This window comes from Amblyraja radiata, chromosome 12 (genome assembly GCF_010909765.2).
Source record: "Amblyraja radiata isolate CabotCenter1 chromosome 12, sAmbRad1.1.pri, whole genome shotgun sequence".
NCBI classification, from domain to species: Eukaryota; Metazoa; Chordata; class Chondrichthyes; order Rajiformes; family Rajidae; genus Amblyraja; species Amblyraja radiata.
The window spans coordinates 4,574,209-4,597,933 of record NC_045967.1 but is presented as its reverse complement, the minus strand read 5'-3'; the positions used below and the strand labels follow the sequence as shown (position 1 = coordinate 4,597,933).

At 39.2% G+C, this 23,725-nt stretch overlaps 1 protein-coding gene across 8 annotated transcripts in view; it reads right to left on the bottom strand.

The window, feature by feature from the left end:
- Positions 1-322: 322 nt before the first annotated feature.
- Positions 323-23,725, bottom strand: part of atrx (ATRX chromatin remodeler) — a 246,827-nt gene continuing 223,424 nt past the window's right edge. For all 8 annotated transcript variants that reach the window (XM_033030134.1, XM_033030129.1, XM_033030127.1 and 5 more), the window contains 5 exons: positions 12,495-12,644; positions 11,468-11,593; positions 10,140-10,235; positions 6,757-6,885; positions 323-4,755 (listed from right to left, as the gene is read on the bottom strand). In XM_033030134.1, coding sequence (XP_032886025.1) covers positions 4,456-4,755; positions 6,757-6,885; positions 10,140-10,235; positions 11,468-11,593; positions 12,495-12,644 — 801 coding nt within the window. In that variant the 3' untranslated portion in view covers positions 323-4,455. The remainder of the gene's footprint in view (positions 4,756-6,756; positions 6,886-10,139; positions 10,236-11,467; positions 11,594-12,494; positions 12,645-23,725) is intronic.

Here is a 23,725-nt window from a genome sequence, read left to right as displayed (position 1 = left end):
AAAAAGAGCAGCAGAATGTGCAATTTGTAAGCCAGACCAAAAGGGATCAAACAGTTCCTTCAGTAAACACCTTAACCTCAAAAAGCACCTTTCTTTCTTAAGATATTTTATGAAAAAAATTATAATGCCTTACAATGGGGCAGTAAAGACTGATCAGGATAACCGCAAGATTTCATTTGCTGACAGGAATGAACTAAACAAAAACAATAATTGCTTTGATATTCAATCATAGCATCATTTTGTAAAATGCAGACCGTACCAATGAAAATATAACGAGACAATCTGATTTTTTGGAAACATTTTAATAAATAGCCTAGGCATATTCATTTTGTTATTTTTATTGAATATTAAATATTAAAATTTCAATATTTTGATACCACTTGCAAAGGTGACAACACAGTGTGCGTACTTATTCATCCACTACAATTTCTATTAAAACACGCTGCTAGAGGCACACAATAATCCCTATAGGATGAAGTTGCATCAGTTCTACAGTATTTACGGTGGCAAATAAATACAGTTGAAACAGTTTCTAAAATGTATAAAGCAAGCAAGATTGTTACATCTTCACTGCTATTGGAATTTAACAGCTTATGATAGCTTAGGGCTTGCTTTTTGCTATTCAACTAGGGCACGGTTGATACAAAACAAGTAGCTAAGCAAAGAATGCTTTACATCCAAAATTAAGGACAGTACGAGTTAGAAAATATGGGGTTTTAACCATTTTTAGTCGTAATACAAGCTGCAACATATTTATCAGTTAAGCAGCAGCAACTATGTAAATCACATCTAACTTTATAAAAATGAACAGTGTGGGTGATATAGTTTGTCATCCAACCACAACCTTAATAAATTTCACAACTATTTTGTGGTCAAATGTACCTCTTTGAGAGATTTAAACGTACAACGCAAATTTAAAGTAAAACATACCTAGCAGTCCAAACATTATATTGTATATTTCATCTGAAAAATTCATGTGTGTATTAACTCAATACCATCAATGTGGTATCCATGACTTAATTTTTTCTCTTCATTTAAGGAAAATAAAAGGAAAAATCTGTTAGCAGTACTGTTAGAATATCTGGTAAAAAGTCTGGTGGTAATTTTCGCTCTTGTTACAAAAAGACAATTCCAAAAGAGAAAATTAATTACAGCAGAAAACAAAACTATGAAAACAAAACCCATTGGGTACCAAAACCAAGGATCTGAAAACTATTCCACTGCCCAATTACATTTGGAGTTTCTCTTCACTGCATGGGTGTTTAGTTTTATTGTTTCAAGCTTCAAAAGACAAAGCCACGACAAATCAACCAACTTAGTTACATATTAAATCAAATTTGCAAATGATAGATGAAAGTGATTATGACTCGTCACTGGCTACTTCGATAATGATGAGGGGGGTGGGGTAGGGGGAGAGGGTAGAGAATAATGTGGTTGTCAAGCAAGCAGTTGAAGATGCCATCCCACTGAACGAACAAATACAATGTTTATCACAACATCATTAACGTACACATGTATATCTACTCCCACTCCCCAAATAACTTGTCAGTAATTTGTGGAAAAATGTTATGGTATGAACTTATTACAAATTTAGCAATTACCAAAGGGTAACTAATTCAGCTAATTTGAAGTAACTCTTAATTGTAGGACACAGAGGCGATCAATTGATAAGGGAGAAAGTGGATGGTCCATTCATTAAAAAAAAAAAAAGCCATTGAAAGCAATAGCTGCTGTGCAAATGGATTTTATTTTTAAATTAGCAGCCAGATAAGCCTCATCCTTCAATAAGACCAAGAGGCTTATTATTTTGCTTCGATTGCATAGTGAAATACAATGGACTGAAAGAAAATAGCTGCCATTCATATTACACAACAGCATAACTTGATACTGTTACATTTTGCTGTTGCAAGTTCCTAATCAAGTAATTTGAACATATTCTTACGAATCATTGATGCAATTAGAAAACATTCATCTTTCATAAATCATTTCACTAGCCAAATAGCTTTAAATCATAATGATTTTAACAAAGCTGCAGCCAGAGTGCAGAGTAGCTTTATTTTTGGTTTACATTTGGATGACAGTATAGGTGCAAAATAAATGTGCATTACCATATTAATATGCTTGTACTGCTTTAATCATACATATGCAACAAAATGTTATGATCACAAAATATGAAAACAGACATCCTGACAGGAATCTGAAATTTACATTACTTGTCCTTCAATCTTTGAAGAGAAGCATCCACCATATACCACAGTTGACAATCAGGGTTTCCAGCAGGTTCCTACCAAGGCTTTACTTATGGCATCATTACTTTGTTTCCCCACTAAAACCTAAGAACATTTGATTTTAGCTGATAAACAGTTGATAAGTAGCCCTGTTTTGGAACTAAAAACAAAACACAAATTGACTCTATTTAGTAATACTTAAAGGTAATAGAATTGGTTGCGTCGAAACTTTTATTCAAAAGAGCACTTCACTAGGTTGATAACTGAGCTTCCCCTCATTAAAACAAAATCAACAACATATAACAGGAGTTTGACCTAGCATTATCTAACAGTTGGAATGAATGTTAAGATTTTCTTCATGGAAAACCAATGCAAGATGCCTCAGCCAGTCTTTCAGATTATTTAAATGACCTCAAGGATTGTACCTGATATTGAAGGTGATTTCCGGTCGACTTCAACTGATCAATTTTCTATGTGTATGGTGACAATAATGTAGAATACATTAATAATTGCTTTCTGGTGCCAAAAGCAGAATGCGCATTGTTTAGCATCACCGATTTAGCTCAGGTTTAATCTATACAGGCAGTTAGTCATCTGTGCACTGAGAAGATGATTTTTCCTTGGAGACCGGTGAATGGAGGTCGTGGCCAAATATCTCTCATACGCGTAGATATACAAATCACATTCAATAATTTAATGAATTTAGGGAACCAACAGTTTCAATCTTTAGGGTCCTGTTATCTGTAGCAGATGAAACATCAAATCTAGAAGCAAGCAGGCAATAGTAATCTCTGCATAAAATAAAAGTGTTTAGTTACCATGTAATAAATGCAAATCACGGGAGCTGGATGCTGGCTTCTAAGGTTGTCAGGGATAAATAAAGTGTTAATCTCAGTCCTGATGGAACAGTTAGGTATATAGTTGATCATCAGAGAACAGATCCTTATTCCAATTGAGGAAATGAAATGAATTAATAGCAGTGGGAATGACTAAATGAAGAGATCATTTGTTAGTACAATAATATTGCTGAACACACTGATAAATAATTGTTCCAAGGACAGTTACATTTTATTCACAGGAATACAAGGAATAGCAATTTGTGCTCACGCCGAGGCCGACCACTTGACTACAGAGATCTGCAGATGTCAAGAGAGAATTCCCTGACACTGGCAAAACCCGCACCAGAAAGGATCCGAAGGTGTCATTCAAAGCAATCCGGAATTACACAATCAGAATGGAGATGTGACTGAACAGGATGGCATACTTAGGATAGAGACCAATTACAGCCAAGTAACATATACACAAAGTTACATTAATGGAATCAACATTTGGTGAAGACTTGATAAATGATACTTTCCAGTTCCTCTACAGTTAAAGATATCCAGGCAGTAAGTTTATATCCAAGGTAAAAGTTTTGACGTAACTGCAAGAGGAATTTAACTCCAAATTGGGTTTGCTGGCAACTAATTAGGCTGTAGAGTGAAAGCAATGTAATTTGCACTAGAGACTGAAACAAAAAAAATCACTAAATTAATATACTGAATAGTGGGACTGCAAAAGAATCAACTTCAATTTCTAAGAAAACAGGCTTTATTTAGAAATATGAATTGACATTCATAACTATTACCAATGAAACTTGCAAACATCTTGATTCATCTAAGATAACCTGTTCTAGAATCTTTTAGTAGTTCAGAAATGTTCCTGTTTTGGAACAAGAGATGGAAAAATTCAGTTGACATGGGGTGAAAATCTTGACATTAGCTCTGAGACAAGCATTATCACCCAATTATATTTCTGGAAGGGGTAACAAGAATGATTTGTCCTTTTATCAACTTGGGCTTATTCCTGTTATTCATAAGCAAATGAGAAGACTGACGTTTTTGTGGGTCAGTGAATCTGGCCTTCCCACTTCCCCAAACCATTTCAAATTGCTCAGATACATCAAATTTAACAAAATGGCATAAGGAAAAATAAAGGTGGAAGAAAACTGGTTCTCTTCCTCACCAATCACATATTTCTTCAGGCTATGTACAATGTTTCAAGATTCTTCAGAATCTCCTATGACAGTATTACCACTGAATATCTCAGCACCAATCTATGCACTCAAGTAGTGTCCCAGTTATAAATTGGTCACCTGTTTTTTTTTCAGTTCAGAAATGTGCTTGCTACCATAGCAAAGGCACAATATTATGTTTTTGTTATCTGGTAAAATCTCTTATAACAATGGCTAATTTTTTGAATTTTGTACTCCTTGTTTCAGCTGTGGGGGGCCAGGAGACTGTCCCTTCATCTGCATGGGTATAGGTGGTGCCCTCTGCAAAGGAGGTGGCCGCATACCAGATGCAGTTTGTGAATACATAGGCAGTCCTCTTAGGTCGATGTGTGGATAACTAAGCATTGGGCCAGCATTTCTTGCAGCCATAAATTGGTTTAAAAGTGGCGACATCGGGTACGGTTGCTGTTGTGCCATCTGGTTAATCTGATGCTGCCTTCGGCTCATTAATATCTGCTGTACTGAACGGATCAGCTGTAAATAAAACAAAGAAATTAGAATGCAAATTGCATGCAGGATTCATACTGATGTAAAAATGTCCTGAAAGGGCAATTCACAAATCCAAATGCAAGTTTCTGAAAATCCCTATTTTCACTGTTACCTGTCTGCATATTGTTGGCATAGTTCATGTCATAGGAGCAGAATTAAGCCATTCAGCTCAGAGTCTACTCTGACATTCCATCCTTGCTGATTTATCTTTCCCTCTCAACCTAATTCCCCTACCTTTTCCCCATAACTTTTGACTGCCTTACTAATCAAGAACCTGTCAATCTCCACTTTGAAAATCCCCAATGACTTGGCCTCCACAGCCATCTGTGGCAATGAATTCCACAAATTCACCACTCTATGACCAAATAAATTGCTCCTCATCTCCTTTCTGAAGATGTGTCCTTTTATTCAAGAGTTGGCTTGTTAAGATTCATTTCAGCGTTGAATATGAAACCCAGAAAATTGTTAGTTATAATGAATGATTTTAGCTAATAAAAGTATTGGCTACTCTTGTAAAAGGCAGCTCAGAAATCAAGGTGATTTGGTTAACATCCATCCCCTGCTGCATTAGATGCTTGTTTCCCTTAGGAAGTGCCATGAGGGTAATCTTGGGTTTTGAAAAAAATAAAATTGTTTAAATTCTGCTTCCTGCAGAGGAAAATTAAAAAAAAACCTAAGTGAAAATTTAACAGACATTTTGTGCAACAGCAGCTCCTACAAATGAGTTCCTGAAAAAAAATCAGCTTTCCTTGGTTGTTCAATAATTCCAGTCCAACAAGAACCTAATCAAGTGATTTTTATTATGATGCAGGACTATCACGAAAATATAAATAGTCCAGTTATGAGAGCGAAATATCAGTTTATCAGGTTCTTAATAAATAAACTATAAGCAGAAGTGGAAAGACTTAATTTAGTGGCCATTTGCAAAAGGTTTATTTCCTTCTGATTAACATATATTTTTCTGATAAATTTAAGTAAAAATATTAAAATGAACAATTCTAAAATGACAGAACATAGCTTTTAATGCCTTTGCATATTTCTCAGAAAAAAAAACTTTTTTGAAGCGACATATTGCATTCACACCCGTTCTTTTAACTTGTGCGGTAGGATATATTGAAAAATTGTGATCACTGAAGTAATTTAGAGGTAAATAAATGTTGTGATTATGTCTCGATTTTCCTATACTTTTAACTATTTGGAGCTTTGTTCAGTCATCAAGTTACGACGGTGCCTCACGGCAGCGGCCCCTGCAGGTCTGTCCTTTAAAATTTTTTGTACCGTTTAATGTGAAGTTTGCTGTGGTTTTTATATTGTTTTTAACTGTGTATATGTGGGGGCCGAGGGGGGGGGGGGGGGACTTTTAAATCTGTTCCCTGCATGGGAGACACGACCTTTTCCCTGTCGGGTCTCTGTTGTCGTTGGGGCCTAGCACCGTGGAGCGGCCTCCAGCCGGAACGACCTTGTAAAATTGTTTATTTTTGTTGTATGGCTGCAGAAACCAAAGTTCCTAACGGATAAATAAAGTTCATTGAATTGAATTGAATTAAAAAAGTTACAGAAATGTATTTTAATGTAAAGACAAGATAAGATACAGCTATAAAATGTCAAGTTCCTTTAATAATTTCCTCATTACTACTGAGATTTAAAAAATCATCATGACTATACAGCATTGAATAAGGTCCTTCAGCCCACCTTGCCCATGCCGACAGATGCCCCATCTACACTAGTCCCACTTGTCTTCATTTGGCTCATATCCTCTAAACCTTTCCTTTCCAAATGTTCAAAACCAATCACTTGGAACACTTATTTGAATGGACAAAGAGGAGCTTAACTTCCTAGATAAGAAACAGGCACGGGTAGATGTAGCAAAACAGGAGCTCGCCCATATCACATACGGCTGCTAGAATAAAGATTGAAAAGATTTTTGTTACATGAACCAGGATGCTTGTTCGTTAAAAACAGGTTTCAGTGACCAAAAGATCTTACCAGCTGCTGCTTTGAAAGGATATCATTGTACATAGCTTCTCTTCGTTTAATTTCCAACTCTTGGGTTACTTGTTTGGTGAGTGATACTGCTTGAACCTGGTCTTCAGTCAGGCTGGGATTCTCTTTCCACTAAAGAAAAGCAGCTATTAAAAATACTACAAACCTGGAATAGGAGAGCTAACAAAAACTAATAGCGTACAGTATGTTTTGCAGCAGTTTCCTTAAATGTCTCCTGACACATGATTTTTAAAATCTACAAGTGATTTTAAAAACAATTTCCATATTCAATGAGCATAACACACAGCAAAATAATACTTATCTGAAATAAATCAGCTGTGACTATGAATTAAAATCTAGAATTAGCATTCATATCTTAAACATTGTATATCTTTCCTTCGCACATAACAGCAGAGTTTAAGAAAAAAGTCAAAAACAATTACATCAGTTATTTTCTTAACTTAAAAGAGGTTTGTTTTTGTAATATTTGGTTATTCTTGATGTTTTGCAAAAATAACTTAAAAGAAAAAGGAAATTGAGTTGTTCTTTTAATTCAGGGTATCAATGCAGTAGTAAAAGCTAACGTTGACACAGAAGATCAAGATATAAAGAATAATTTTGGATCGGAATGAGTGTGAGCAAAGGAAACAAGTCAAAAGACAGAAGTAGTCAATAGCCCACTACGATTGGCTACACTGTAATCCCACCACGCTGTTGGGCAGGTAGGGACAAAGGAGCAAGAGCAATACAGTTCCCAGTCAGAAAAATGTGCCACTTGGAGGGCATCTTACAGCTGGCAGTGTTCTTATGTGCTGGAAACTCTGGGTGGGAGAGGTCACAGATTTGGGAGCTGCTGCCAGAGTAATTGGCAAATACCTGCAGTGCATTTTGTAGATTGTTCACATTGCATTCATTTGTCCAATTGTGGAGGCAATGAATGTTTAAGGTAGTGCATGAGATACCAAACAAGTTGGCTGATTTGTCTGCTAGGATGGTGCCATGGTTTTAGTGGTGATGGAACTGCACATGTCCAGGCAAATAGAAAATATTCTGTCCCTCCTTACTTGTGCCTTGTTGATGGTGAAAAGACTGAGGGTATCAGAGACATGCTGTGGGATAACCCGCCTCTGAACTGCTCTTGAACCCCACAGCATTTACATGGCTGGTCTGGTTGAGTTACTGGTGAACACCAGGATGGGGTAAGTCAGTAATGGCCTTGGCACTGACTGCCAAAACGTCGGACAATTTTGCAGCATGAATATTACTTGCCACTTATCAGTCCATGCTTGAGTATTGTCTACGTCTTGCTGAATGGAGTTGTGGACTGCTTTATACATTCGGTTGTAAAAGTTCAGAATTAAATGTGATGAAATCATAAGTGAATATTCCCATTTTTGACATAATAATGGAAAATTCACAATCAAGAAGGAAGTGAAGAACTTAATACAAATCAGTAGAGAAAAACTATCAGGCTATCTGAGAGATAAACGGCTGACATATTCCCTGGGCTTTGTGCCTGCTTCCATGCAATGCTAAAAGTAATTCACACAGAGAGTTGTGAGTCTGTGGAATTCTCTGCCTCAGAGGGCGGCGGAGGCCAGTTCTCTGGATACTTTCAAGAGAGAGCTAGATAGAGCTCTTAAAGATAGCAGAGTCAGGGGATATGGGGAGAAGGCAGGAACGGGGTACTGATTGGGGATGATCAGCAATGATCACATTGAATGGCAGTGCTGGCTCGAAGGGCCGAATGGCCTACTCCTGCACCTATTGTCTATTGTCTAAGTGATAGCACATGCATTGGTTATGATATTCTCAAATTCCCTATATTCTGGAAAATTCCTAGCAAAGTGGAAAAACACAAATGTAACTCCTATTCTAGAAAGGAGGGAGACATGAATAAGGAAATTAACTCATTAAATCAAGATATTTAATTGCTAAATTGTAATATCTAATATTAGGGAAGTAGTAGCAGGATATTTTGAAAATCATAATAATACTGTACTGCAGTTAACTAAAAGGGCAACAGGGTATTATACACTAAACAGAAATTTAAAACAGTTCCTCTCAGACCATAATAGCACATTTATCGCAGTGCTTCTATTATTTAATGAGTAATAACAATCCTCATTATTCATAAATATCATAATTCGGTCTAAATTATGTAAGCACAATCAGCAAGTTCAGAGAAACACCATAGAAACACCGGGACAACGCTGATCATCGATCACCCATTACACTAGTTCTTTTGACCACCAGGGGCGCCGGGGAGATGGCAGCCCTGCCGGCAGTCTGTTTGTTTTTTCTTTGTTTTTGTTATTTTTTAGTGCGTTAAAAGCTTGTTTTAATGTTCTTCGGTATGTTTTGTGTGGGGGGAGGGGGGAGGGGGGAGGGGATCGGGGGAAACTTTTTTTCAAGTTCCTACCTTCCCGGAGATGTGATCAATTTTCAGATTCCATTCTCCGGGCTCTGCGGCCTCTTCGGACTGTCGTGAGCCCCACCGCGGGGCGTGGACTTAACATCGGAGCGAATCCCTTGCCTGGGATCGCTCCCACCACGATCACCGTGGACTTACCATCAAGGGCTCGCAGTCTCGGGAGAGGCTAGTCAGGAGCTCCAACACCGCGGAAAGCTCGACCAGCCACCCGACGCGAGGTTCGATCGCCCGGCGCGGGTGAGCTGACATTCCCCTGATGCAGGAGCTGAACGCCGCCGGCTACGGGAGTCAAGATCGTCCCGTCAACGGGGGCTCGAGGCCCACGACCGAGGGAGAACAAAGGAAGGACTTGGAACTTTATTTTGCCTTTCATCACAGTGAGGAATGTGTAGGAGTCACTGTGGTGGATGTTCATGTTAAAATGTGTTTTTGAGTCTGTTGCTTTTAATTGTACGACTGACCTGGCCAATGAAATTCCTCATATGTTACAAAACATACTTGGTGAATAAAGTGTGATTCTGATTCCGATTAATCCCACTCTCATCTCTACACATTAGGGGAAATTTACAGTGGCCAATTAACCTACAAAATTGCACGTCTGTGGGATGAAACCGGAGCACCCCGATGAAACCTACATGGGCATAGGAAGAACGTGCAAACTACACACAGACAGCACCAGAGGTCAGGATTAAATCGGGGTCTCTGGCGCTAGAAGGCAGCAGCTCTTCCAGACACTAACAAAATTAATGGTATTAAAATTGAGCACTGTTTTCATTAAATATTTCTCTACATCTTTCAAGTGCTTTGAAGAAGGTTGCATGAGAAAATTAATCATGCACCACTTTTAAGACTTTGACCAAAGCATCATTGCATGACCTTTTGATGGCAAAAAGTACATTATTAGAAAGTCATTTACATTTAAGACTTTGGGATAAGTATTTACATTTCTTACCACTTGTGCAATTAGGTCTTCAAGAGCCTCTGCTCTCACACCTGCTATGCTTGTACTTGCTTCGACTACTTTCTCTCTGCCTTGGTTTATAAGATCCTTAAAGATGGAGAAAGGTCATCGGAGTGAGCAGGAACAAGTCCACAATTAGATTTTTTTTGTGTGTAAATATTTAATGCTTCCAGTTTTTACTTGACATAAATAATTAATCTTTGTATGCAAAAAAAAAAAGAAGGATCAATCTCTATAATCACACCCATTAAATGAACAGAATTACTAGATTAATCAGAATATTTACATTTTTCATGATTCAAGACAAGATCCTCACATACCATCTATTTTTCACATTGGTTTGACTAGCATTGCTAAAGCACCTTATTCTGATCCGACAATGGGTATATTATGCGAATCATATTTCAAAGAGTGAAGAACTATGCAATTTGATTAACTTCAACACTGAGATTTCGAAATGATAATGAAATCAGAAATCCTACTTCTAATCAAACCATCTGACCCATAAGCATAATGTTCACACTTTATCAACCCTGTATCACTATCCAAACTCCACAATGCTTGGAAGGAGGTAAGTGACAATAATTGAATGCTGCAGTAACTAAAAAAAAGACCCCAGAATGAGTTCCATGGCAAGACCTCAAGCCAAATACCTGCCTTCAGTTTAGTTTAGTGATACAGTATGGAAACAGGCTCTTCAGCACACCAAGTTCACACTGACCATCCATCACCCTTTCACAATAGGACTGCGCCCAGAGGAAGAACTTGCAAACTCCACACAGACAGCACCCAAGGTCAGGATGAACCCGGGTCTCTGCTGCTGTGAGGCAGCACGTCTACCAACTGCACCACAGTATGCAGTTTAGTTTGGAGATACAGCATGGAAACAGACCCTTTGGCCCACCGAGTCTGTGCAAACTAGTGATCACCTGAACACAAGTTCTATCCCACACTAGTGACAATTTACAGAAGCCAATTAGCCTACAAATCTGCACGTCTTGGGAAAGTGGGAGGAATCCACACGGTCACAGGGAGAAAGTACAAGGCAGCAACTCTATCACTGCGCCTAAAGTTGTTTAGCCATAGTGTGAATAAGGATACAACAAAACCAAAAAAAAGCTATTTTTTCCAGTGCTTGAAGCATTTTACCACGAAAAATGTGGAATTCTACTGAGAATTTATTAAATTGTGCTTCCTCTTATGGTGCAACTATTATATTATACCAGATTAATTTTAATAGATAGTGCTTTGAACCTCACATAATCACCCAACCATCAAGATGTTGGGAACATCAGTTACATGTGGATCAGATTACCCACCTCCAGCTGTTGATTACTCATTGCCGACAAAGTTGCTACGTTGAAAGGAAAATGTGTAGCCTGCAAGGTGAAATTGGCACCAGGAAAATTAATCCCAGGTGCAACATTAGTTCGCAAGGAGATACCCTGGAAGGAAGGAGAAAAAGCCAGGTTTATCATTCTGAAACGGTAAGTAATATGAAACACCAAAAGCACCAACTCTATCGAGCCATTTGACAACTGTACAAAGCACATCATTTCCATAAGCAGATTGTAATGAAACAGAAATTATCCATGTAAATTTCCTTCCCAGTATTTATATCATCAAATACTTTGCATCCTAAGAGGAGGGATGTAAAAAAGGGTAGCTCAAAAATCAATGGTTAGCTCAATAAGCTCTTCGTGACCAGAGCTTGCTTTGGGAGCATCATTTTCGTATTATCAGAAAACATCTGATTTTAGTGAGAATGAAGTGTCTTATTCTTGTTCATTGATGGGCTGGAATGCCCCGTGATAAAATAATTTGCAAACAATGCTGAAATTTATGCACAACATTGACCATTTTATCAAAGGAAATGTATATCCAAATTTCCTGTGCAATTACTAAGATTGCAGTTGAATACAAAGAGACATAACATCTTGCATGTTATGAATTTAATGATCATGTCCTGTATTTCCTCTGATCATCCCTCTCTTTGTACAGAATTTACACAGAACCTTTGTATTTACCAGTCACTGGAGGCAGATCCATAAACATGCTCCCAAAATGTAGCTTTGTTTTTTATTCAACAGCTGAGTGATTAGATTGATTTAATCTACAAGAGTATTGCTGTACTCATCTGAATGGGTAATAGTTTCCACACAGTCTTGAAAAGTTAGGAGAATCCAATTTTTAAATAATCAAAAGATACTTTTTAGCTTTTTGTTTTACAAAGAGATTTATATCTCCTTTTAAGTTTGCTATAGAATTACCATTTTAGACCAAATTAGAAAATCTCCTGGAAATGTATGCCTGTGATGTTGCTCAGTTAATCGACAAGTTGCTTACCTTCTTTTCTGCTTCATATTCAGCCCATGCTGCTTTACGGTCCGCCTCAGATAGCTCTTCTTCCTCCTTGTGGTCTAAAAGCGAGTCATGTTCATGGTAACCAACAAGGAAATCTTTCTGGTTTTTAAGTAGTTCTGCTAAAATATGATCCTTTAAAAAAAAAAATATATATATATAAATTATCTACTAGGCTATTTTCTGGACATTTGCGAAATCATTTTAAATGTAATAAAAACATTAAAAACATGAGTGCAAAATACAAACACAAATACTGTGTATGCTGGAATCTTAAAAAATAGACTGATGTGATCAGGACAAGCAGGATCTGTGGAGAGAGATTCAAAATTAACATTTAATTAAAAAGCGGTGGTGGAGCATAATTAAAGAGTGGCCAAAGGGATACATGGATGGAATGCAAGCTAGAGAAGACATACAAGTTGTAAAACACCCAGCTGAAAAGTGAGAAAAAAAAACTGGAAATTACAAAGACTGGAAATGCTTAATTTCTGAAATAGTTTAACTCAATGTCAAGTTTGAAGAAGGGGCTCGACATGAAATGTCACCCATTCCTTCTCTCCAGAAATGCTGTCTGACCCCGCTGAGTTACTCCAGTATTTTGCGCCTACCGTCAAGTCCTGAACAGCTGGCACAGACCACAAGGTGAGAAGCTGCTCCTTGTCATGCCTTGAGCTGAAGACAAGTGTGGAAGTGAGTTACAGAATTAAAGCAATAGGTAACTGGAAATTTGAAGTCAAAGATATTGAATAAAATTGTTTTTCAAAGAAGTTATCCACTGCAAAATGCTCAATCATGCTTTAGTTTCTTCCCAAACTAGTATGAAACACTGGCGCCAGACAAAGTTCACTTCTAACATTCTAATCCTATCTGATATCTTTTAGGCATTATTAAACATTTTCTGAAATTAAGCTAACTGGCCTCTTCGAAAGCATTCATGGATTAATTGTTTTAGTATTGTATTTTCAGGAATTAAACTTCATGTGTAAATTTAAAAGGTTGTCTTAAATTATCAGGAAAATTAAAAAATGCATTTGATTTTTTTTAAAGTTTAGAGATACAGCGCAGAAACAGGCCTTTCAGCCCAAGTCCGCACTGACCAGCGATCCCTGCACACTAACACTATCCTACGTACTCTAGGGACAATTTACAATTATGCCAAAGCCAATTAACCTACAAACCTGTACGTCTTTGGAGTGTGGGAGGGAACCGGAGAAAACCCACACGGTCATGGGGAGAACGTACAAACTCCGTACAGACAGTACCCGTGGTCAGGATCTAACCCGGGTCTCTGGCGCTGTCAAGTAGCAACTCCACCGCGGCGCCACATGCCTCCCCTGAAGAAAATTAATGTATTAATATAGATAACACAATTGTGCATGGAGCAATTGTTTGCTTCCTTCATGAAAATGAGTCTGCCAACAATTTATAAAAAGGAACAAGCAGAAGCCCATGGAATTAGTTTATTGTCATGTGTCCTGAGACCCAGTGAAAAGCTTTTGTTGCATGCAAACCAGTTAGCGGAAAGACAATACATGAATACAATCAAGCCATTCAAAGTGTAGATACATGATAAGGGAGTTTAATTTAGGGCAAGGTAAAGCCAGTAATGTCAGATCTGAAGAAGGCTCTCGACCTCAAAACGTCACCCATTCCTTCTCTCCAGAGATGCTGCCTGTCCCACTGAGTTACTCCAACATTTTGTGTCTAAGTCATATCAAAGGTAGTCCGAGGGTCCTCAATGAGGTATAGTAGCTCAGGGCTGCTCTCTAGTTGCGGTAGATTCAGTTGCCTGAAACTGTCCCTGAATCTGGAGGTCTGCTTTTTCACACTTCTATATTGTTGTCAGCTGGGAGAGGGGAGAAGAGGGAGTGGCCAGGGTGTGACTTGTTCTTCATCATGTTGCTGGCCTTGCCTAGTAAGCGTGAGGTATAAATGGCGTCAATGGCAGGGAGGTTGGTTTGTTTGATAGTCCAGGTTGTATCCAAAATATTCTGCAATATCTTGCAGTCTTGGATGGAGCTGTTCTCAAACCAAGCATTAGAATTAGCGTGAACATATTTGGAATGGATAATAATCCCATTTTACAGTAGAAGCTAATATTGATCCAAGGACTGCAAAAATGGATAGTCAGTCAGCATAGTTCAATTTCTGCTGACTGGATAGCATGTAACAAAAGCCTTTCACTGTACCTTGGTACATGTGACAATAAACTAAACTTTACTCCACTAAGAAATTGGTTAGTAGCAAAAACACAACAGGAATAATGAAGCTAGCTGGCTCTTGCAAGGCTCTGTGTTGCATAATGGGAGCCCAGTGGTGTCAAGGTCTCAGGATGTGTAATAAGGCAGTGAATGAACCAGGCAGGCAGTGAAGAAAGCTAATGGCATGTTGGCCTTCATAACGAGAGGAGTTGAGTATAGCAGCAAAGAGGTCCTTCTCGGATAACCACACCTGGAGTATTGCATGCAGTTTTGGTCTCCTAAATTGAGGGAAGGTCATTCTTGCTATTGAACGTAGGGTCACGAGGTTAATTCGCGGGATGGCGGGACTGTCATATGATGGAAGAATGGAGCGACTGGGCTTGTATTCACCAGAATTTAGAAGGATGAGAGGGTATCTTATAGAAACATAAAATAGATGCAGGAAACATGTTCCCGATGTTGGGGGAGTCCAGAACCAGGGGCCAGTTTGAGAATAAGGGGTAGGACATTTAGAACTGAGATGCGGAAATACTTTTTCACACAGAGTTGTGAATTTGTGGAATTCTCTGCCACAGAAGGCAGTGGATACCGAATCAATGGATGTATTCAAAAGAGAGTTAGATAGAGCTCTTAGAGGTAGCGGAATCAAGGAATATGGGGAGAAGGCAGGAACGGGGTACTGATTGTGGATGATCAGACATGATCACATTGAATGATGGTGTTGGCACAAAGGACTGCTCATGCACCTACAGTGCCTTCCATAATGTTTGGGACAAAGACCCATCATTTATTTATTTGCCTCTGTACTCCACAATTTGAGATCTGTAATAGATGAAAAAATCACATTTGGTTAAAGTGCACATTGTCAGATTTTAATAAAGACCATTTTTATACATTTTGGTTTCACCATGTTGCAATTATAGCAGTGTTTATACACGTTGCTGGGGGTCTTCTCTGGTGATGCTCTGACATGCCTGTATTGCAGCCATCTTTAGTTTATGCCTGTTTTGGGGGCTAGTGCCCTTCAGTTTTCTCTTCAGCATATAAAAGGCATGCTCAATTGGGTTCAGATCGGGTGATTGACTTGGCCACTGAAGAATTGACCATTTTTTAGCTTTGAAAACCTAATTTGTTGCTTTAGCAGAATGTTTGGGATCATTGTCTTGCTGTAGAATGAACTGCCGGCCAATGAGTTTTGAGGCATTTGTTTGAACTTGAGCAGAATAGATGTGTCTTTACACTTCAGAATTCATTATGCTACCACCATCAGCAGTTGTATCATCAATGAAGATAAGTGAGCCAGTACCTTCAGTAGCCATACATGCGCAGGCCATAACATCCCCACCACCGTGTTTCACAGATGAGGTGGTATGCTTTGGATCTTGGGCAGTTCCTTCTCTCCTCCATACTTTTGCTCTTGCCATCACTCTGATATAAGTTGATTTTCATCTCATCTGTCCACAAGACCTTTTCCAGAACTGTGGTTGCCCTTTTAGGTACTTCTTGGCAAACTGTAACCTGGCCATCTTACTTTTGCGGCTAACCAGTGGTTTGCACTGTAGCCTCTGTATTTCTGTTCATGAACTCTTCTGCAGAGAGCGGTCATTGACAAATCCACACCTGACTCCTGAAGAGTGTTTCTGATCTGTCGGGCAGGTGTTTGGGGATTTTTCTTTATTATAGAGAGGATTCTTCCGTCATCAGCTGTGGAGGTCTTCCGTGGCCTGCCAGTCCCTTTGCGACTAGTAAGGTCACCAAGTGCTCTATTTCTTCTTAATGATGTTCCAGACAGTTGATTTTGGTAAGCCTAAGGATTGACTGATGTCTCTAACAGTTTTATTCTTGTTTCTCATAATGGCTTCTTTGACTTTCATTGGTACAACTTTGGTCCTCATGATAAACAGCAACAACGTTTCCAAAGGCGATGGAAAGACTAGGTGCTGAGAGCTCTCTTATACCTGCATTAAGGAAGCATTTAAACACACCTGTGCAATTACAAAATCTTGTGAAGCCATGTGCCCCAAACATTATGGTGCCCTGAAATGGGGAGACTATGTATAAACACAGGTGTAATTTCTACATGGTGAAACCAAAATGTGTAAAAAATCCCTTTAATAAAATCTGACAATGTGCACGTTTTACCACATGATTTATTTTATTACAAATCTCAAATTGTGGAGTACAGAGGCAAATAAATAAATGATGGGTCTTTGTCTCAAACTGTATGGTCTATGTATCTATGTATACCAAAGGTCTGCCTTGATATACCCTGGCAGCCTCTGATAGATGGCAAAGCTATGGGTGCAGATTTGCCTCCTGTCAAATATGGAAAGCTTATTGCTCCTCACAATTCTTTAACTATCACTGATATTCAGACATTGAAAAGGTTAATTGATGCACAAATCAATATAACCGTTAAAAGTAAAGGGAATAAAAATCATACCTTCTAGTCAAGAACACACAGGGAATCAAATGCAGGACATGTGATTCCAATTCTGTGTAAGTATGAAAGGCATAGGATCCAAGGCAGATTACCTACCAAATATTGGGGGGACCAGCAACACTAGGCTGTTGTATCAGTGACAGATGCACCTAAGGCTAGGTCTTAGTAGTGAACAAACAATTTAAAGCTGACAGGTTTGACCAATATCTCAGCAGTTTAGTGGAAAACATTAAACAACAGATTTAAAAAAAAAAAAAAAATTTTTAAATGGTCAAAGCTGTAGCTAAATTAAATTGGGTATGTCTCCAATGACTCTTACCAATTTCTATAGATGCATCATAGCATCTTATCAGGATGTTTTACAACTTGGTTTGGCAACTTCTCTTTCCAAGACCGTGGGAAATTGCAGTCGTGAATGCAGCCCACTCCATCACACGCGAACCTCCGCAACCACCCACAAAACGACTTCATCTACACTTCATTCTGCCTTAGGAAAGCAGCCGACATAATCAATGGCATAATGCCTGAAGAAGGGTCTCGACCCGAAAACATCACCCATTTCTACTCTCCAGAGATGCTGCCTGCCGCTGAGTTACTCCAGCTTTTTGTGTCTCTCTTCGGTTTAAACCAGCATCTGCAGTTCCTTCTTACACAATGGCATCATGTTAACTGATAAAAGCACTGATTCTGCATTTGAAAGGAGTATTTCTTAATGGTGGAAAACCAGCAGCCCAGATCAAAATGATGCAGTCATCCAAGATCATTACTCAGGTCACAAACAGCTGCAGAAAATAATCAAAAGAAGCACAAAAAATATTGGTCTTCAGATCATGACGGTTTAAGCAACAAGCTGGTTAACTATCAGCAATTCTGGGCATGGAGTATAACATGGCCTTAAACTATGTGCAATGTATATTTTAAATAGTATCTGCAATCCAAGTGTTAAGAAATTACAGAATTTAGGTTACGTTCCCTGAAATTAATTTAGTAAGAGGTTGAGATGATTTTATTGAAGTTTTGTCTAATATCTATTTTCAAAACATTGTGAAGAAACTACGACAGAGAGAACATACCCTGGCTAGGAGTCTCAGACCAGGGACAGATCACGAGACAAATCAGGAAATCACTTCCATGAATGGCTAGGACAATTGTTAACTTTAATTTTGAATTTGATATACAGTCTACCCTGGTTATTACGGACCTCTTTATAATGGATTTTGGTTATAGCGTTCGGAGCGTCCCCACAGTAATCACACACCGTTGTCTCTTTAAGAACGATGGCTGTTAGTTACACTGCAAGAGGTCATAGAAATCGACAAGCAATTACTTCAATGTTCTTTTGTGAATTAAGCAGATCTGCAGTTTCTACTACTTGTACAATGATACTCTATTACCCAGTAATCCCTTACTCGGTTATTTCGGACAACCGGCACTAACGGACACCATTCTATCCCTCCTATGATCTGTTGTAACGAGAAATATCTGTATTGTTAACTGAAGGTATTAAAAAAAAATTAAAGGAAAGGTTATTTACATTTGGTCACAGATCAGTCAATTTGTTCATACAAAGGGCACTGACTGAATCGTAGGTAGACAAAAAAAGCTGGAAAACTCAGCGGGTGAGGCAGCATCTATGGAGCAAAGGAATAGGCGACGTTTCTGGTTGAGATCCTTCTTCACAAATTTGTAAATCTCTTCCTTGGAGGGCTGTGGAAGCTCAGCTGCTCAATATAGGCACTTCCCGACTTATGGAATCGACAACTTATGTAAACTCGCACTTCGGTAAACAATTCTCAATAAGTGGTTACATTTCCTGAATGACGTGTTATTGCAATGGGAAGATGGCGTGGGCTTCTTAGATATAAAAGCGTCACCCGGGCTGCTGCTCTTACAGTTACAGCCACTGTAGTTGTGACACTGGGAAGGGGAGCGAGAACAAGGGAGGCGGTGGAGAGCAACACCCGGCTGAGTCACCGACATCTTCTAGACAGTACACCAGCGAGCCCTTCATCACCAGCTGCTGCACCGTCTGGTTGACGTGGCTGTTGTTGCAGCTCATGTCGTAGCCCCTGGCCAACCATGCTTTCTTCAGGCCGCCACCGCTAACAGGATGTGCTCGGTCACTGTAGGGCTCCCTGCAGCTGCCGCTTTGTCCTATCAGCCGTTGCTCCCCCCTCCACCGCTGCCTCCTTCTTCTTCTCCCCTGGAGTCGCCGACATCTTCCACTTTGATGTTGGTGACTCCGGAGGTGATGGGGGGGAAATCGGCTGAGCGGACAGAACAACGTGCTTCTACCTAGTTTGGAGGTGATTCCGACAGGTGTAAACATCTGACGAACGTAAGGGTTTACGGAGTGTTACCCTTATGTAAATCGGGGGATTATCTGTATGTTCATGTTAGAAATGAACAGATTTTTGGCTATTAAGTGAATCGAGGGCAACGGAGCCACTACTGAAAGTGGTCCTGGGTAGCGATCAGCCACAATCATATTAAATATTCAAGCTGAATATTTGAAAGCCTACTAGAACATTGGTATCTCACTGAAGATTTCATGGGATTAGAAGGTAGATGGGATGGTAAATGTAGTCTGCATAAGCAACTAAATAAATAATGCAGAACAGAAGTTTTAAATCCATCGAAGATCAGTCTACGAATAAAGTCTGCACAAGAAATGTAATTAATGCTGCACAAGCAATAGAGGATACTGTGCTTCAGAAAATGTAATTGACTACGGTCACTTCCCCAACAAATCGTGATTTACTCAGCAAGTACAGGTTGAAACTCGTCAGTCTACATTCTATGATCCGTCTTATTTGGAATCTGTAGTTCTGATCTACAGTAATCAATTCAATAGCAATTCATTAATTAATATTCAATTTTTTAGAATTGTTGCCGTATCATAAATAATTCTGATAGGTCTATAAAATTAACCAAGATCTGTACTAATCTGTAGTTAATTAACCTGCCAGTGCAATTTATTTGATCTTAGTCAACAGTACTTCCAACTTAAGAGAAACAATGGGTTATGGATAGTTCTCAGAATCCCTATGCTCACAGAATGTCTATACTTCCAAATAACAGGTCTCCTGCAAAGTGGTTTGGATTTTCTGTAGCACCAGCACCAGTCTAGCTAGTTATTTTCTATAAACCAATGTATACTCAACAACAAGTCTAGAAAAGGACTTCTGCATGGAGCAACCCACAGTTCCAAATTCAGATTGCTCTAATGACTGTATTTGACAAGTGTCAAAATCTTATAGGCTTGAACAGCTGCCCATAATCCCCAGATATGGAAAGGCAAATTTACTGGCCTAAGGTGTCAGGCATCCAACTCACATCTTGATTTTCAGCATGGCTTCAAGTACAATATGAACCCCGAAAGAGGTGACAGTTGACCAAGCGATATACGAGATGCTGTTCCTCCAATTTCGCTTGGGTACCTTACAGCCCAGTGGTATGTATATTTATTTCTCTAACTTCAGGTAGCCCTGACATTCACTCTCTCTCTCTATCCTCCCACCCAAGTCGCACTAGCTTCTTGTTTTCACCTAAAAAACAGCAAACAATGACCAGTTTCCTTTATCATCATTACTTTTTTTGCACATCTTTCATTCATTGTTCTTTATCTCTCTACATCATCGCCTATATCTCTCGTTTCCCTTATCCCATACCAATCTGAAGATGGGTCTCGACCCGAAACGTCACCCATTCCTTCTCTCCAGAGATGCTGCTTGTTTCGCTGAGTTACTCTAGCTTTGTGTGTCTATCTTTGGTTAAATCAGCATCTACAATTCTTTCCTACACACTATGTAGCCAGACACAGCTCCAGTCATCTTTAAATTCACCAACGACGCAACCATTGTTGGACGAATAGATAATGATGAGTCAGAGAAGGGTATTACAGTGGTACAGCTGCTGCCTCAGTGTCAGTGATCCAGGTTTGAACCTCACCTAGGGTGCTGTCTGTGTGGATTTTGTACGTTCTCCACGTGACTGCCTGGATTTCATCTGGGTCTCCAGTTTCCTCTGACATTCCAAAGACGTGCAGGTTTGTTGGTTAATTGATTTCTGAATACTGCACAACACCAACATCAGCAACTATGAACTTGTAAGACGGCCTACATAATGGAGTTTTTTGTACTATCATGCTTATCTCATATTGTTTATTAATTTACTGTATTTTCATTATTGTATATTATCTGCATGTTACATAGAGCACAGAACAGTACCAAACAAGAACAGGCTTTTCAGCAATAGTGTCTGTGCCAAATATGATGCCAAGACCATCACTTAGTGATGGTTCAAGATTCAAGAGTTTATTGTCATGTGATCCTGATAGGACAATGAAATTCTGGTTTCAGAAGATGGTTGTGAACGATTACAGCAGGATCTGGATCGAATGGGTAACAAATTGGCTCCATGGAAGGAAGCAGAGGGTGATGGTGGAAGGTTGCTTCTCGGACTGGAGGCCTATGACTAGTGGTGTGCTTCAGGGTTCGGTGCTGGGCCTGTTACTGTTTGCCATCTATATCAATGATTTGGATGAGAACATACAGGGCAAGTTTGCTGATGATACAAAAGTGAGTGGTTTTGCAGATAGTGAAGATAGTTGTGAAAGATTGCAGCACGATCTGGATCGATTGGCCAGGTGGGCGGAGGAATGGTTGATGGAATTAATACAGAGAAATGTGAGGTGTTGCAATTTGGGACGTCGAAAAAGGGCTGGACCTACACAGTAAATGGTAGGCCTCTGGGTAGTGTTGTAGAGCAGAGGGATCTAGTACAGGTGCATGGTTCCTTGAAGGTCGGGTCGCAGGTAGTTCAGGTGGTCAAAAAGGCTTTTGGTATTTTGGCCTTCATCAGTCAGAGTATTGAGTATAGAAGTTAGGAGGTCATGTTGCAGTTGTATAATCGCATTTAGAATATTGTGTTCAGGTCTGGGTACCATGTTATAGGAAAGACATTGTCAAGCTTGAAAGGGTTCAGAAAAGATTTACGAGGATGTTGCCAGGACCAGAGGGTGTGAGCTATAGGAAGAAGTTGAGTAGGCTGGGTCTCTATTCCATCGAGCGCAGAAGGAGGAGGGGAGATCTTATGGAGGTATACAAAATCATGGGAGGAATAGATCGGGTAGATGCACAGAATCTTTTGCCCAGAGTAGGGGAATCTGTGGACCTGAGGACATAGGATCATGGCGAAGGAGAAAAGATTTAATATGAATCCGAGGGGTAACTACTTTTTCCACACAAAAGTTGGTGGGTGTATGGAACAAACTGCCAGAGGAGGTAGTTGAGGCTGGGACTATCCCATAATGTAAGAAACAGTTAGACAGGGACATGGATCAGACAGGTTTGGAGGGATATGGACGTGGGACTAGTGTAGTTGGGACTAGTGTTGGCTAGTATGGGCAAGTTGGGCCGAAGGGCTGTTTCCACACTGTATCACTCTATGACCTATCTACCTGCACATAACCCATATCCCTGCATTTCCATCTGACGACACAAATTTTTTTAAATGCCACTAATGGATCTACTTCAACCATCACCCGCCTGCAGCGCGTTCCAGGAACTCACCACCCTCTGTGTAAAAAAACGTCCTTTGAAACTTCCTTTAAACTTTGCCCTCTTACCGTTGCTATGTTATTGCATTTATGGGCCTGTTAAACTCCAGCAAGTAATCGAATTGTTCTGTTGTCAGTACACATGCCAATTAAACACCCTTGACTCTTAAAATATTACAGAACTAATCTCTCAAAGGAAGATCTAGCTTTTTAAGCTGTCAAGCATGCTTACCACATGGTCAAGTAAAATCTGGGAGGACTAGTAGAGAAACTAAAAAGCTGTTTCAGAGGTGATTCCACTGGTCAGTTTTTTGCCACAATTATAGCACGTCATCAATTAAAATGTAATTGGCTTCATCTGTACTTTTAGTTGAAAGAACATTAATCTGAAACAATTCTGGTGATTCATCTTTAAAGCACTGGTGTTCTGGTGGTATTATAGTTTGTTTGATTTTACACTTATGGTTTTTGTCAGATCGAGGCAATGTGAAGCTAACTAGAAAGGATTATATTCTTTTGATTGGCTAAACATATTTTTTGAGCAAAAACGAGGAAAGGAATAAGTCAATTATATTGTAATTCTTGAACACCAAACAACAGTTATAACAGATTTACCCATTAGTTCTTTCATATGTATGACATGCCTTTGATGACACATGAATGCGAGAACTCGAAATAGAAGCAGGAATATCCTATTTTGACACTTGCACCATTTATTAAAATCATGGCTAATTCACCACTAAAGTGCTACTCTTTTTCTGTTAAAATCCCTTAATTTCATTGCTTTCATAAAATATCAAAATGTATGCACACAGTAAATCTAGGCAATGGGAGCCTGAGATACCAAGTTTCATAAAATCACAGCACAGCGTGCAATGTTTATTTCTTGTTAATTTCCAAATTTGACATTGTGATCGATCAGGACTGTTTCCCTATTGCACTTGTCAATACTGCATCTGTTTTAAACTTAATTTAAGCTTAAAATTTAAAGGCATTTGGATTTTGAATG